This window comes from Lampris incognitus, chromosome 14 (genome assembly GCF_029633865.1).
Source record: "Lampris incognitus isolate fLamInc1 chromosome 14, fLamInc1.hap2, whole genome shotgun sequence".
NCBI lineage: Eukaryota > Metazoa > Chordata > Actinopteri > Lampriformes > Lampridae > Lampris > Lampris incognitus.
In genome coordinates this window covers 8,999,302-9,012,661 of record NC_079224.1, presented here as the reverse complement: position 1 = coordinate 9,012,661, position 13,360 = coordinate 8,999,302, and the positions used below count along the sequence as shown (strand labels likewise).

Genomic DNA, 13,360 nt, shown 5'->3' with positions numbered 1-13,360 from the left:
GTAGCTTAACCATGTCATGTGATATGCCGCTTCAGCACACCTTAACAACTAATATGACTGGGACCACGAGAGAAAACTGCAGGTACACATTTAATATCCAGGCATTCACGTTATCGACTCTACCACTGACTACCCCTGTAACAAACTGGCCACAGTTTCAAACAGTGACCCGTGAATGGTAGAGGGGACTTAGCCAAGTGTTGCCAGCCTCTATCAAGTCGTTTCTCTTAAAGTCTCAAAGTCTCTGCCAGGGGCGATTCTAGGATCAGAGCGTTAGGGGTGCTGAGCACTCAGAGTGCTGGCCGGCCAGGCAAGATAAATTTGGGGGGGGGTGGATCACACCATTTTCGAAGCATGGGGGGGGTGCTGTATTTTTGTTGTTAAAGTATTACGTTTAAACCATATACTGGATATGGTTTTGACTTTTCTTCAGCTTATTAAACACGGACATACAGCAAAAATAAAAAATCTCTTCAATTTTAGGGGTGCTGGGGTTCAATTTAGGGGTGCTGCAGCACCCCCAAAAATGGGCTAGAAACGCCTACGGTCTCTGCCATGTTTTCCTGCTAGGTCAGCACAAGTATCGTACCTGTATTTGTTTTGTGAAAAGAGGTTATTTTCTTGTGTATGAGTACATGTTCCTTGTACGAGGTCAGGAGACTAATCACTAGCAAATCCCTAGTCGCTAGCTAGTTGCTAATCGCTAACTCATGGCTAACAGCTGATCAGTCAGCACTCAAAGCAAGTGGCTTATGTTTGGAGGGTAGTAGCTAGCTAGCCACCTCATAAAGAGTTAAATGCAGCTACTCAGTTTTTTAGAGTTGTTTTTGTGTTTCGTATTTTAAACGAGCCCTGTGATGGCCTGGCGGCCTGTCCAGCGTGTCTCCCTGCCCAGTGACTGCTGGGATAGGCTCCAGCATCCCCGCGACCCTGAGAGCCGGATAAGCGGTTTGGATAATGGACGGATGAATGGATGGCTGGATGGATGACCCATACACAGTCCAGCTATATACTAGATTTTGGTTTTTGTAGTAACATTTGTAATGCTACTATACTATGCAGTACGTGTGAGGAATCCTTAGAGCTTGTGAACCCTTTTCTTCAGTTCTCCATCCATTGTACACTATGTGGCAACATGGTCATAGGAACAGGGATCCCCGAGTCTGATTAGTCATCATGTATCTGACACCCTTATGGAGCGTCATGCTGCCTCAGCAGCTATGACTGTTGTGGCAGCATGCCTCTGCTGGCTGCAGCCTCTCTCACACGTGATGGCGTTATTCCTCATACTGTAGTCATGTCACTTTACCAGCGAATGCTGCCATGCCTCCATCCCTCTCTCTCTCTCTCTCTCTCTCTCTCTCTCTCTCAAACACACACACACAGCCGATCATTTCAACAATTAGCTTTATTATTCTCACGGTTGAGGGCTCAAATACCAGCCAAGTTCTCTGCTTATACTGGGCAGCAGCAGAAAGAGGTAGGCAGGAAGAACTCCCCATACATATCTGCCACAGTCAGTCTGCTGTTTACCTTGTACTTCCTGTGTATGTGTGTGTGTGTGTATGTGGGGGGGGGGTCCTTTTGGGGAGCAATGAAGTATCAAATTATTATTATTATTTCAATCAGCTTGGCCACCATTTTTTTTTGTCATGTGTTTTTGTCAAGGAGGGACTAGAGGATGCACTACGGGAGAACGCGGCGTTAGCCCAGGAGTACACACGTCTCCAGGAGGCCACCGCGCTAGCCAGAGAGGAGGCCCTGTGTGTGCTCGACAAGAGGAACCAGACCCAGGGCACCTTTAATTACTATACACGGGTAGCCTGTTTCTGTGTTACAGTGCCTTTACCTTCCTCCAGCCCCTCTTCCCTCTGTGTTTCTAACGACCTCATCAGCTTCTGTCCCACTCTACTCTGTTCCCCTAATGGTGGGAGTACTCCACCTTTGAACGGACAGTAACTTCAGGGTGGCGTTATTGGCCGACCAATGAGGAGGTTACCGCAGCAAGTCTAATAACGATGAGATAACGTGGATGGAGGAGGATGATGGATGTGACGTACCGTAATGCTGCCCATGTAGTCTCTCCGACCCGGGGGAGTGGGGCGGGAGGGAAGGTACATGTTAAAGCCGTGAGTTTTCATTTTTTTTTTGCACAATTTTTTTTTTCCTCTCTTAGAAAGTAAAATATTGTATTATTCTCACACGGTAGGCAGGCTTCGGTTTAACACAGCGGCGGGTTCGATGCCCTCGGCAAACACAGATTGGGATCAGCAAGAATGCACTTTGCGTGCTGAAATAGCAGAGGGATCTCGGCTAATCTGAGGAGACAACTCAACAAAATTTAGCTGTTTAATCTTTATAGTTTGCGACACCGTTTAACTGCAGCGGAATCACGGACGACAACCGCAACGCCAGCCAGCGAGGCACCGGAAAGCTGCTTGTGCTGTGGGAAACACACATTATTTGTTCCAAAAAACCCCCACTAATACCTTTACTCCAGCTATTCCTCATCTAAGTGCATGAATGTTATCAAGTGAGAAATGCATGCAAAAATAAAATCCTGTGGACAGGATTTGCCACGCTCGTGATCAAAGCCTGATTTTCTTTTACTCCGGATTCAGCCCTCACCATTTTTGTTTGTTTCGGCTGCACACTTGTACAACAGCAGCTCGCCACCGACCGACGGCGGTCGGTGCCTGAATTCAGCTTTTTAACAAGCTTTTGATCAACATTATGTGTGTGAAATCTGGCTGCAGGGTCATGATGTGTTGATCTCCTTTGGACCATTTAGGGTTTTTTTTTTGTTTTTGTTGCTATTTCTGTTTCAATGTTCCACCCTATGAAGCCATCTGATCTGCACATCACTTACCCTCCACAAAGCAGACGTACTTAATTGGTGGGCTTGTACCTGGAAGCAGCCCGGGTACCAATTAGCGTGCATGCGCTGGCGTCGCGTGCGAGCTCAGAGCAGTGCTGGTGCTGGGGTATGGCGTGCTCCCCCACCAGGCGTGTTCGGAGTCCTCATGGTCCGGGAGCCTCTAAACGGGTGTGTTTCCAGCGGAGGGAGCGGGTGGAATATTACCCCCACCCCAGGCTCCTGCAGGAGAGACAACAGCCCCTGAAAAGGCCCTCGGCTCTCAAAACCACATGCGGCTGGGAGCGAGCGGGGTGTCTGCCCTGTCGTTATGTAGGAGTCACATATGGAACTGAACAGTGGCAGTGACATCTGAAGAGGAGGATTTCATACAGCACAGAGTGATGGGACACGGTCCAGCTCCACCTGCTGAAGCACAGAGCCAACATGTGTCCTCAATGTACACATTAGCGGTTTAGCTATGTTAGCTTAAACTCCACTTTCATCATAGTATATAACATAACATAACAACATAATATAATATAATATATAAGCACAATAAGTTACAAAGTTATGTTAGTATATAATATAATATATAAGCAATAATAATTATTATATAAGTAATATGATATATAAACATAAATTATTAATTATTCAGCCACAACAAAACTCTGTGTAGTAGTGACGTACCTGTTGTGCAGACATACTTACCTCCAGTATTCTAGTTATTATTCCATGTGTTTATTTATTTTGTGTGAGTGATATATATATATATACACACACACACACACATATATATATATATATATATGCATATACATATGTATATGCACACGTGGCCAATAAAGTTGATTGTGGCTCTGATCAGGTGAATAAGTGGAGAAAGTAAAGTGAACTGGGCGAGAACGAGAGGGCTGTCCGAGGAAGAGATCCCCAAAATATGTTGTTCTTGATCCCAGGAGGTAGGGGGCGCAGGTAGCCCCAACAGCTAAATGTGCATAATGTAGCATGACCGTCACGAGCTTGGCGTGCTGGGGATGGGACTGATTTCCTGAGATTCTTTCATCCTCCCGTCAAGTTTTGGTAATTCAAGTAGTTCAAGTGAAACCGTGATTAATAATTACCGGCGGAAGGGGGGAGGGAGGGGGGGGGTTCGGAGTGTCAAGTGCGTCAAACACCATCCCCGGTGATATCACACCGCAAGTACAAATGAGTTCAGCATTTCGGTGGGCTGCTCTGTAAATGAGGAGAACACAAACCCCTCAGTGCTTAGCAAGCCACTGCGCCTACCAGCATGCACTTCTTCCAAGGGCCCTGGTGTTGCTGCTGCTGCCACTGCACCTACCAGCATGCACTTCTTCCAAGGGCCCTGGTGTTCCCTCTGCTGCCACTGCGCCTACCAGCATGCACTTCTTCCAAGGGCCCTGGTGTTCCCTCTGCTGCCACTGTGCCTACCAGCATGCACTTCTTCCAAGGGCCCTGGTGTTGCTGCTGCTGCCACTCATGCACTTCTTCCAAGGGTCCTGGTGTTCCCACTGCTGCCACTTCGCCTACCAGCATGCACTTCTTCCTAGGGTCCTGGTGTTGCTGCTGCTGCCACTCATGCACTTCTTCCAAGGGTCCTGGTGTTCCCACTGCTGCCACTTCGCCTACCAGCATGCACTTCTTCCTAGGGTCCTGGTGTTGCCGCTGCTGCCACTGCGCCTACCAGCATGCACTTCTTCCAAGGGTCCTGGTGTTGCTGCTGCTGCCACTGCGCCTACCAGCATGCACTTCTTCCAAGGGTCCTGGTGTTGCCGCTGCTGCCACTGCGCCTACCAGCATGCACTTCTTCCAAGGGTCCCGGTGTTGCTGCTGCTGCCACTGCGCCTACCAGCATGCACTTCTTCCAAGGGTCCTGGTGTTCCCTCTGCTGCCACTGCGCCTACCAGCATGCACTTCTTCCAAGGGTCCTGGTGTTGATGCTGCTGCCACTCATGCACTTCTTCCAAGGGTCCTGGTGTTGCTGCTGCTACCACTGCGCCCACCAGCAGGCACTTCTTCCAAGGGTCCTGGTGTTGCTGCTGCTGCCACTGCGCCTACCAGCATGCACTTCTTCCAAGGGTCCTGGTGTTGCTGCTGCCACTCATGCACTTCTTCCAAGGGTCCTGGTGTTCCCTCTGCTGCCACTACGCCTACCAGCATGCACTTCTTCCAAGGGTCCTGGTGTTGCTGTTCCCTCTGCTGCCACTGCGCCTACCAGCATGCACTTCTTCCAAGGGTCCTGGTGTTGCTGCTGCTGCCACTGCGCCTACCAGCATGCACTTCTTCCAAGGGTCCTGGTGTTCCCTCTGCTGCCACTGCGCCTACCAGCATGCACTTCTTCCAAGGATCCTGGTGTTGATGCTGCTGCCACTCATGCACTTCTTCCAAGGGTCCTGGTGTTGCTGCTGCTACCACTGCGCCCACCAGCAGGCACTTCTTCCAAGGGTCCTGGTGTTGCTGCTGCTGCCACTGCGCCTACCAGCATGCACTTCTTCCAAGGGTCCTGGTGTTGCTGCTGCTGCCACTGCGCCTACCAGCATGCACTTCTTCCAAGGGTCCTGGTGTTGCTGCTGCTGCCACTCATGCACTTCTTCCAAGGGTCCTGGTGTTCCCTCTGCTGCCACTACGCCTACCAGCATGCACTTCTTCCAAGGGTCCTGGTGTTGCTGTTCCCTCTGCTGCCACTGCGCCTACCAGCATGCACTTCTTCCAAGGGTCCTGGTGTTGCTGCTGCTGCCACTGCGCCTACCAGCATGCACTTCTTCCAAGGGTCCTGGTGTTCCCTCTGCTGCCACTGCGCCTACCAGCATGCACTTCTTCCAAGGGTCCTGGTGTTGATGCTGCTGCCACTCATGCACTTCCTCCAAGGGTCCTGGTGTTCCTGCTTTTTCTGTGTGGCTGCTCCCGGCTCGCGGGTCTTAGCAAGGCCCACCGTAAACAGCGCTCCTGCTTATTGTCTCTCGTTCTGGAGCTGATGGCTGAGCTAATTCGCTTAGTTTTCCCCCCCTCCTCTGCACTCGGGAACACATTGCCTAGCAATGATAAGCTTTGTAGGGAGAGATGGTGGGGGGGGGGGGGGAGAAAAGCAACGGCATCTATGCGAATTTAAACCCCTTTCCTTGAAACTGTGTTCAAATAATAAAGCGAGCAGCATGTCTTTCCAAGAGAGTCAGAATAATTTCTGGTTTCGGTGGGGGGTTCATGACTCTGTGTGTATGTGTAAAATATGTCTTGAGGGGATTGGTATAAAGTTAAACTGGGTGAAGTAGAAATATTTTACTCATCAGCTTTGCAGTCACAGAGTTTGCCTCGGCTAGAACAAAACTGCTGAAGCATTTAGAGAAAATTAACCCCCCATCCTGGCAGCCAGATGTGACTGGATTCTGATGAGTGCACACGAGTGGGCAGAGAAACCAAGAGACTGTGAAATTCCTGTCAGGCCCGTGTACTGCAGAATGGGCTATTGACTGCTTTCTCTATTCCCCTCCATCATTCTTCTTGAACACTGCCATTAATTTCCTCTCCTGCCTTACCAATTCCTTTTCTCTGCCTTCTCCCCCCCCCCCCTCCTCTCAGCTCTCTTCGTTGCAGAAGACGATGCACAAAGCTCTGGTGAAATACTTTGAACAACGCGACCTCCACAACCAGGCTGAGCTGGAGCAATGCCAGGCTCTTTCCCAAGACAACGACCAGAGAATGAAACACGTCCAGGTATCCGTACACGTAGAATAGGTTGAAAACCACATGGAACCGTTGCCATTCAGTCCCATGCTGAATCCCTTTGTTCAACGACCGGGATTTCACGCCTACAGAAAACGACCACGGGCGGTCAAAATGACCGCCGGGTTTTAAACTCTATATTCTGTCAAGATAAATACCCAGGTGAGATATTAATGCATTGCATATGTCAGTATGTCTGTTAAGAAACGACTGACACCAAAATTAAAATTTTAACAAATATAACACTGTTTTTTTTAGCAATTTAAACTTCAGAGAGACACGGTCGGACTTGAATAGCAAAATTGAAAAAGTGAAAATATTACCTGAAAAACAAAACGGAAAACACATGTTGCTACTCTAATAAACGCAACAAGCCTATAAAACGTGAAATGTAAAAAAAAGACTGGAAAATAAATATTGAAATAGTCCCAAACAACGACCGGCACTTATAAACTACCCGAACGACCGCCACGGTTTTTAAACTCTATATTCTGTCAAGATAAAAACCCAGTTGAGATATTAATGTATTACATATTGTAGCGAGTTCGGGGGGCAACGCAATCACAGGAACTGCCGCGGCCGGGACGCGAACCCGTGTCGCCCGCACCGCAGGAGGCATCGCTAACCGCTCGACTAAAGGGTCAGACCCGCTAGCCAGCGGCCAGCGTGTCTACTAATCCATGCACGCTACAATATGTTAGTATGTCTGTTATGAAACTAACCGACACCAAAATTAACATTTTAACAACTTTAATACTATTTTTCAAACAATTTAAAATGGCCGCTGTGCAACGCCTGTAAACGCTGCAGCGCCTCGGTGGTAGTCATGGTGCGTCTGTAACCAGACATGCTGGCAATAATCTAAAATCCAGCTTAGACTATTCCTCTCCACTGGAGGACGCTAGTGTGTTTCTAGGACAGAGCAACGAACTTCACGAAGGAAATGACGCCACCAACACGCGTCATAAATAGTGACATGACGCGCAAATTACGCGCGGTAATTTTGACGGCTCGTGGTAGATAGAGCTTGTCATATTTTTTTGTGCGGTTGATCCAAAACTCATTTTAATGCAAATATATGCAGTTTTAGGCGCATTCAGGGAGCAGCCGGTCTATTTTTTTCCTCTCCCCACAAAGTTATTAAACTTGTTAAATCCAAAACCGTCAAAATGACCGCCTTGGTCTAGTGGTTCCTGTTGCGTGCACGTCGTCTCGCACAGGACAGTAATTTCACGTGGTGGGTGACATTGTTTAAAGCTCGCGCAGGAAGCTTATAAGGAGAACAAGAGAAAATAACAGTGGTTTGCCCTACGCCTCCGCCCAGGCGGGCGGTGGCAAAGTGAAACATTCTGCAGGGTGGTGTGCGCCGCTGTCATGGCCTCGACACATCCACTCATCAGATGGCGGCCCGACGTGATGAATGATGTGTCTGGGAGACTGCCTATGCAGTGACCCTGCGTCTGGGGCTAGCCCTGCCTCTCCGGATAACTCTATACACCCATAGCGTCCGGGGCTAGCACTGCCTCTCCGGATAACCCTATACACCCATAGCGTCTGGGGCTAGCACTGCCTCTCCGGATAACTCTATACACCCACAGCGTCCGGGGCTAGCACTGCCTCTCCGGATAACCCTATACACCCATAGCGTCCGGGGCTAGCACTGCCTCTCCGGATAACTCTATACACCCATAACGTCCGGGGCTAGCACTGCCTCTCCGGATAACCCTATACACCCATAGCGTCCGGGGCTAGCCCTGCCTCTCCGGATAACCCTATACACCCATAGCGTCCGGGGCTAGCACTGCCTCTCTGGATAACTCTATACACCCATAGCGTCTGGGGCTAGCACTGCCTCTCCATATAACTCTATACACCCATAGCGTCTGGGGCTAGCACTGCCTCTCCGGATAACTCTATACACCCATAGCGTCTGGGGCTAGCCCTGCCTCTCCGGATAACTCTATACACCCATGGCGTCCGGGGCTAGCACTGCCTTTCCATATAACTCTATACACCCATAGCATCTGGGGCTAGCACTGCCTCTCCGGATAACTCTATACACCCATAGCGTCCGGGGCTAGCCCTGCCTCTCCGGATAACTCTATACACCCATAGCGTCTGGGGCTAGCACTGCCTCTCCGGATAACGCTATACACCCATAGCGTCTGGGGCTAGCACTGCCTCTCCGGATAACTCTATACACCCATAACGTCCGGGGCTAGCACTGCCTCTCCGGATAACTCTATACACCCATAGCGTCCGGGGCTAGCACTGCCTCTCCAGATAACTCTATACACCCATAGCGTCTGGGGCTAGCACTGCCTCTCCGGATAACTCTATACACCCATTGCGTCTGGGGCTAGCACTGCCTCTCCGGATAACTCTATACACCCATGGCGTCCGGGGCTAGCACTGCCTCTCCGGATAACTCTATACACCCATAGCGTCCGGGGCTAGCACTGCCTCTCCGGATAACTCTATACACCCATAGCGTCCGGGGCTAGCCCTGCCTCTCCATATAACTCTATACACCCATAACGTCTGGGGCATACACCCATAGCGTCTGGGGCTAGCACTGCCTCTCCGGATAACGCTATACACCCATAGCGTCTGGGGCTAGCACTGCCTCTCCGGATAACTCTATACACCCATAGCGTCTGGGGCTAGCACTGCCTCTCCGGATAACACTATACACCCATAGCGTCCGGGGCTAGCCCTGCCTCTCCGGATAACGCTATACACCCATAACGTCTGGGGCTAGCACTGCCTCTCCGGATAACTCTATACACCCATAACACGTTGACTCTCGTTTGTCATCTCTCTACACACGTGACGCCTCCCATTTACCGCCAGCGTGTTGGGGTTTGCTGTCGATTCAGGCCCGCCTTCATTTAAGCCGCTCTCACGTGGAGGTATCTACCAGGAGATGTGCTCTTCTTTGAGGAGTAGAATAACCTTCTGTCTGCCTCTTGCAAAAAAAAAAAAAAAAAAGTTGGAGCATATTCTACAAGGTTGAGGAGCGAGGATCTTCAATTAGAGGATAATCGGTGTCTAAGCTGTGCTGTGACGTGAGATGAGGTCAAAGCGGACAGGGGGACAGTGATGAATCTTTATGAAATGTCCTGTCCGGTGTCGCTGCAGAGGCAGGTGAAATGCAGTCGTAGCATGGAGCTCCATATGTTTCTTGCTACCTGCCGAGTAGTGCCGCGCTACCTGCAGACTAAAGCCGGGTTTGTCCCTTTCACATAGGCTGTTTTCCTGTAAAAACAACACAACAACAACAGCAACACACAATATAATCTGTAGCAGTTCAACGAAACTCTGATTCAGCCGGTATCGTTTGATAAGATTCCCCCTTAGGGCACGGCGGGTACGATTTTATGAGCCTTTCTTTTTATTTTCCTCTTCCTTTTCTGCACGCCAGCTAGCTCGTGAAAACAGCAAAGTGGTTTCCTACTCGGTTCCTCATCCTTTGACTGCCGACATGATTTTTTTGTGTTTTGTTTTGATTTTTTTTTTGTTTGTTGTTTTTTTTTTTGATGGGTCTAGACTAGGCTTTGCAGGGAGCAGCCATGTCTCGGCGGCCCAGCCTGAGGAGGCCCCAGCAGATCACAGCTCAAGGTGGGGGTGGGGGGGCCACCAGAGAGAGGGAGGAGCTATCAGAGAGCTGCAGAGTGTGAAGGACAAAAGAGCTGGTGTATTCAAGCGCGCCGCGCCGTCACCCGTCACAGCCCAGTACAGGGTCCATCAGAGCAGGCAGCACTCACTTTAAGCAGGCTCCCCCCCCCCCTGAACAGCCTATATGCGCAGCTCAGGGTCCGTCCTCTCAAATGCGTACACGTAGAAAGCCCCCCCTGCCGATGAATAAATGAAACACAGATGCTGCAGAGGTATCTAAATATAAAGACCTGCAGTGTCTTTGACGGGAACCGAAGACCATCGGACGAGTGCGCGTTGGTCTCCGGTGTACTCGTGCGGGTAGCGTTGGTGCATAGGGTCCACACCAAATGTCCACGCTGGGCAGGCAGCCCTCACGTGGGTGCAGAGTTGCATGACGTGCAGCAATATCCACATCGGTTGCCACGTCGGACGAGAGAGGAATGAGCTGAAGGCCATACAGGGTGTTTAAACTCGAGTTCAGATCAGACCGAGTCCTGATGAGGCCTTTACTAATCCATCATGTCGACTTAACCCCACACGCAGAATGTAAGAGAGGTCAGGTTAGCACCTACACGGGCTGAGCCACGCGAGAAACAGAAGCCAAATGTTGCTGTAGCTTGAGGGGAGAAAGGCCAGGGGAACCCTGGTGTGTGTGTGTGTGTGTGTAGTGGGGGGGGGGGGTAGGAGGAGGAGGAGGAGGAGGCAGAGGAGGGTGGGGGGAGTGGGGGGCTGTCATCCTGTTACACTGCTACCAGAAATGGCAGTTCAGTTTTGTGTTCTGCCAGTTTACACTAGGGATGGCATAATTGACAATGGCTAACAGCGGAAAGCAGTGCAGAGCCTTCTTGAATGGCCAGTAATGATTGGAGCAGACGCCCACTGCCCCGATCCCGGGGGACAGTAATCCAAGATCCTGTTTCTGATATAATTGTTAGTCAGAGAATTTCTGCATGGCTAAGCCGGTTCAGATTCCCAAGCCGGTTGACAGTGCCAGGCAGTTTAATAGAAAAACTGGATGCTGAGGTTTTTTAAACAGAGGAGCACTGAACCTGCACGTGGTTCACCAGGAGCCTCTTGTTCTGCTTCCCCACAAAAATAAGAACAAGATGGTAACTTTACTCCCACAAACTAAAGACGCCGTCTGCTGTATGGGTGATGCACAGAGGGAGGGGGGGGGGAGAGGGGGAGAGACACTGCACCTCAGAGCTCCCCCAGTGCTGTTGTTTTCCTAACTAGCCTGCCATTCATTGATTCAATTTACTCCCTTATTCAAACAGGAGGAGATGTCAGAAGCCATTGACCACCTCTCCGGGTTCATACGCTCTCTGACGGATGACTCCACTACCGCCGCTGACGATGACGACGACGACGCCGCGACAAACAAACGAGCCGGACCGGACCACGTCTGATTGGACGAGTGGATCCCCGCAGAATTGGACGTTCACCTGGACCGGACAACTTACTTAGCCCAGCACGCTTCGCTATTCCCTCCTCTTCACTTGCAGCAAATCCATAACAATGAAACAGGTGACTTTCATGCTGCTGTCAGGACTGATCTAATTTTAGCTGGGTGAATGATTGCAATTGGCTTTGCCTCATCAGATAATTAATCTATGTCACCATTAATTGGAAAAGAGAATAATTACAGGCAGTGTTGACAGAAATTCTACGCTCCTCCAGATCCCAAGATCTAATTACAACTGGCGAAACCCCGTGACCTTAACTAGTACTTAGCACACCTTGGCCACCTTGACCGTGGCCAGGTGAAGACACCTCCGTCTCTCCGGAAAGCACTGTTTTTGTTTTGCCTTCCCCCTCTCCCCCTCCCTCCCTCCCTCTCCCCTCTCTCCGAAAGCTGTCTCCCTCAATCACTTTTCAATATTCAATCTTAATTTTGTGGAAGTTTAGCATTTTCAATGAGCTGGAGATGAATGATTAATGAGTAAATTTAAATGCTTCATTTTGTCCATGGATCATTAGTTAAGTCCTTTGTGGGAAGGACCTGAGAAAGGAGTGAAAATTATTGAGACATTAGCCCGAAGCAATCCAGGGGTAAATAGTGTGCACGGAAGGGATGTTGTGTGTGCACTATCCACGGGCTTCCTAAAGAACCCTGGGGAAGCGCCGCTTTCAATTTGGCATCTTAACTGAATCACATCCAGTATTGGAGAAAATTGATTTTTGTTTCAGTGCTGTCGTACTAATGATTCAGAACATGAACGCCTGTTCCATATACATGACGTTTTCAAGTAGGCTTTTGTTGTTTTTTCCCCAATATGGTTATCCATATCACCTTACCGACTGAGTTCAATCTGCTACATTTCACAAGATGAATGAATAAATGTTGTTTTTTTGGAGACCGTTGGCGTTCTTTGCGACACGATGCTGAAAAGTTTCTTCTCAGAGCCCCGTGGTCCCCCCCCCCCGCTTTGTTGGCTTGATAGAGACGCCGATATGTGTTGATGGGCCGGATGCCCCCCTGCTAGTGGGGGACGGAGGGGGGCGGTGTGGAGCAACAGCCCGGGAAAGACACTGGTGACAGCATTAGGAGACGCTCCTGCCCAGAGCAGCCCGTCTCAGGGGCAGAAATCAGAATCAGAAACACTTTATTCCAGAATCCAGAATCAGAAACACTTCATTTGTCGTTTCATTTCACGCGCCTGCGCACAGGAAATGAAACGAAACATCGTTTCCTCCGGCCCACAGCAGTGCCACGCAACGACAACAACACATATATCCAAAACTACAAGAACACATTTATACAAACTAACACACATATATCCAAACTAACACATATATCTAAACTAACACATATATCCAAACTAACACACATATCCAAACTAACACATATATCCAAACTAACACATATATCCAAACTAACACATATACCCAAACTAACACATATACCCAAACTAACACATATATCCAAACTAACACATATACCCAAACTAACACATATACCTAAACTAACACATATATCCAAACTAACACACATATCCAAACTAACACACATATCCAAACTAACACATATATCCAAACTAACACATATATCCAAACTAACACATATATCTAAACTAACACATATATCCAAACTAACACATA

General features: G+C 49.3%; 1 protein-coding gene across 1 annotated transcript in view; it reads left to right on the top strand.

Moving 5' to 3' along the window:
* Positions 1 to 11,667, top strand: part of LOC130123916 (coiled-coil domain-containing protein 178) — a 23,420-nt gene extending 11,753 nt beyond the window's left edge. Inside the window, exons 17-19 of the mRNA XM_056293246.1 lie at positions 1,669 to 1,818; positions 6,455 to 6,589; positions 11,536 to 11,667. Coding sequence (XP_056149221.1) covers positions 1,669 to 1,818; positions 6,455 to 6,589; positions 11,536 to 11,667 — 417 coding nt within the window. The remainder of the gene's footprint in view (positions 1 to 1,668; positions 1,819 to 6,454; positions 6,590 to 11,535) is intronic.
* The last annotated feature ends 1,693 nt before the right edge of the window (positions 11,668 to 13,360 follow it).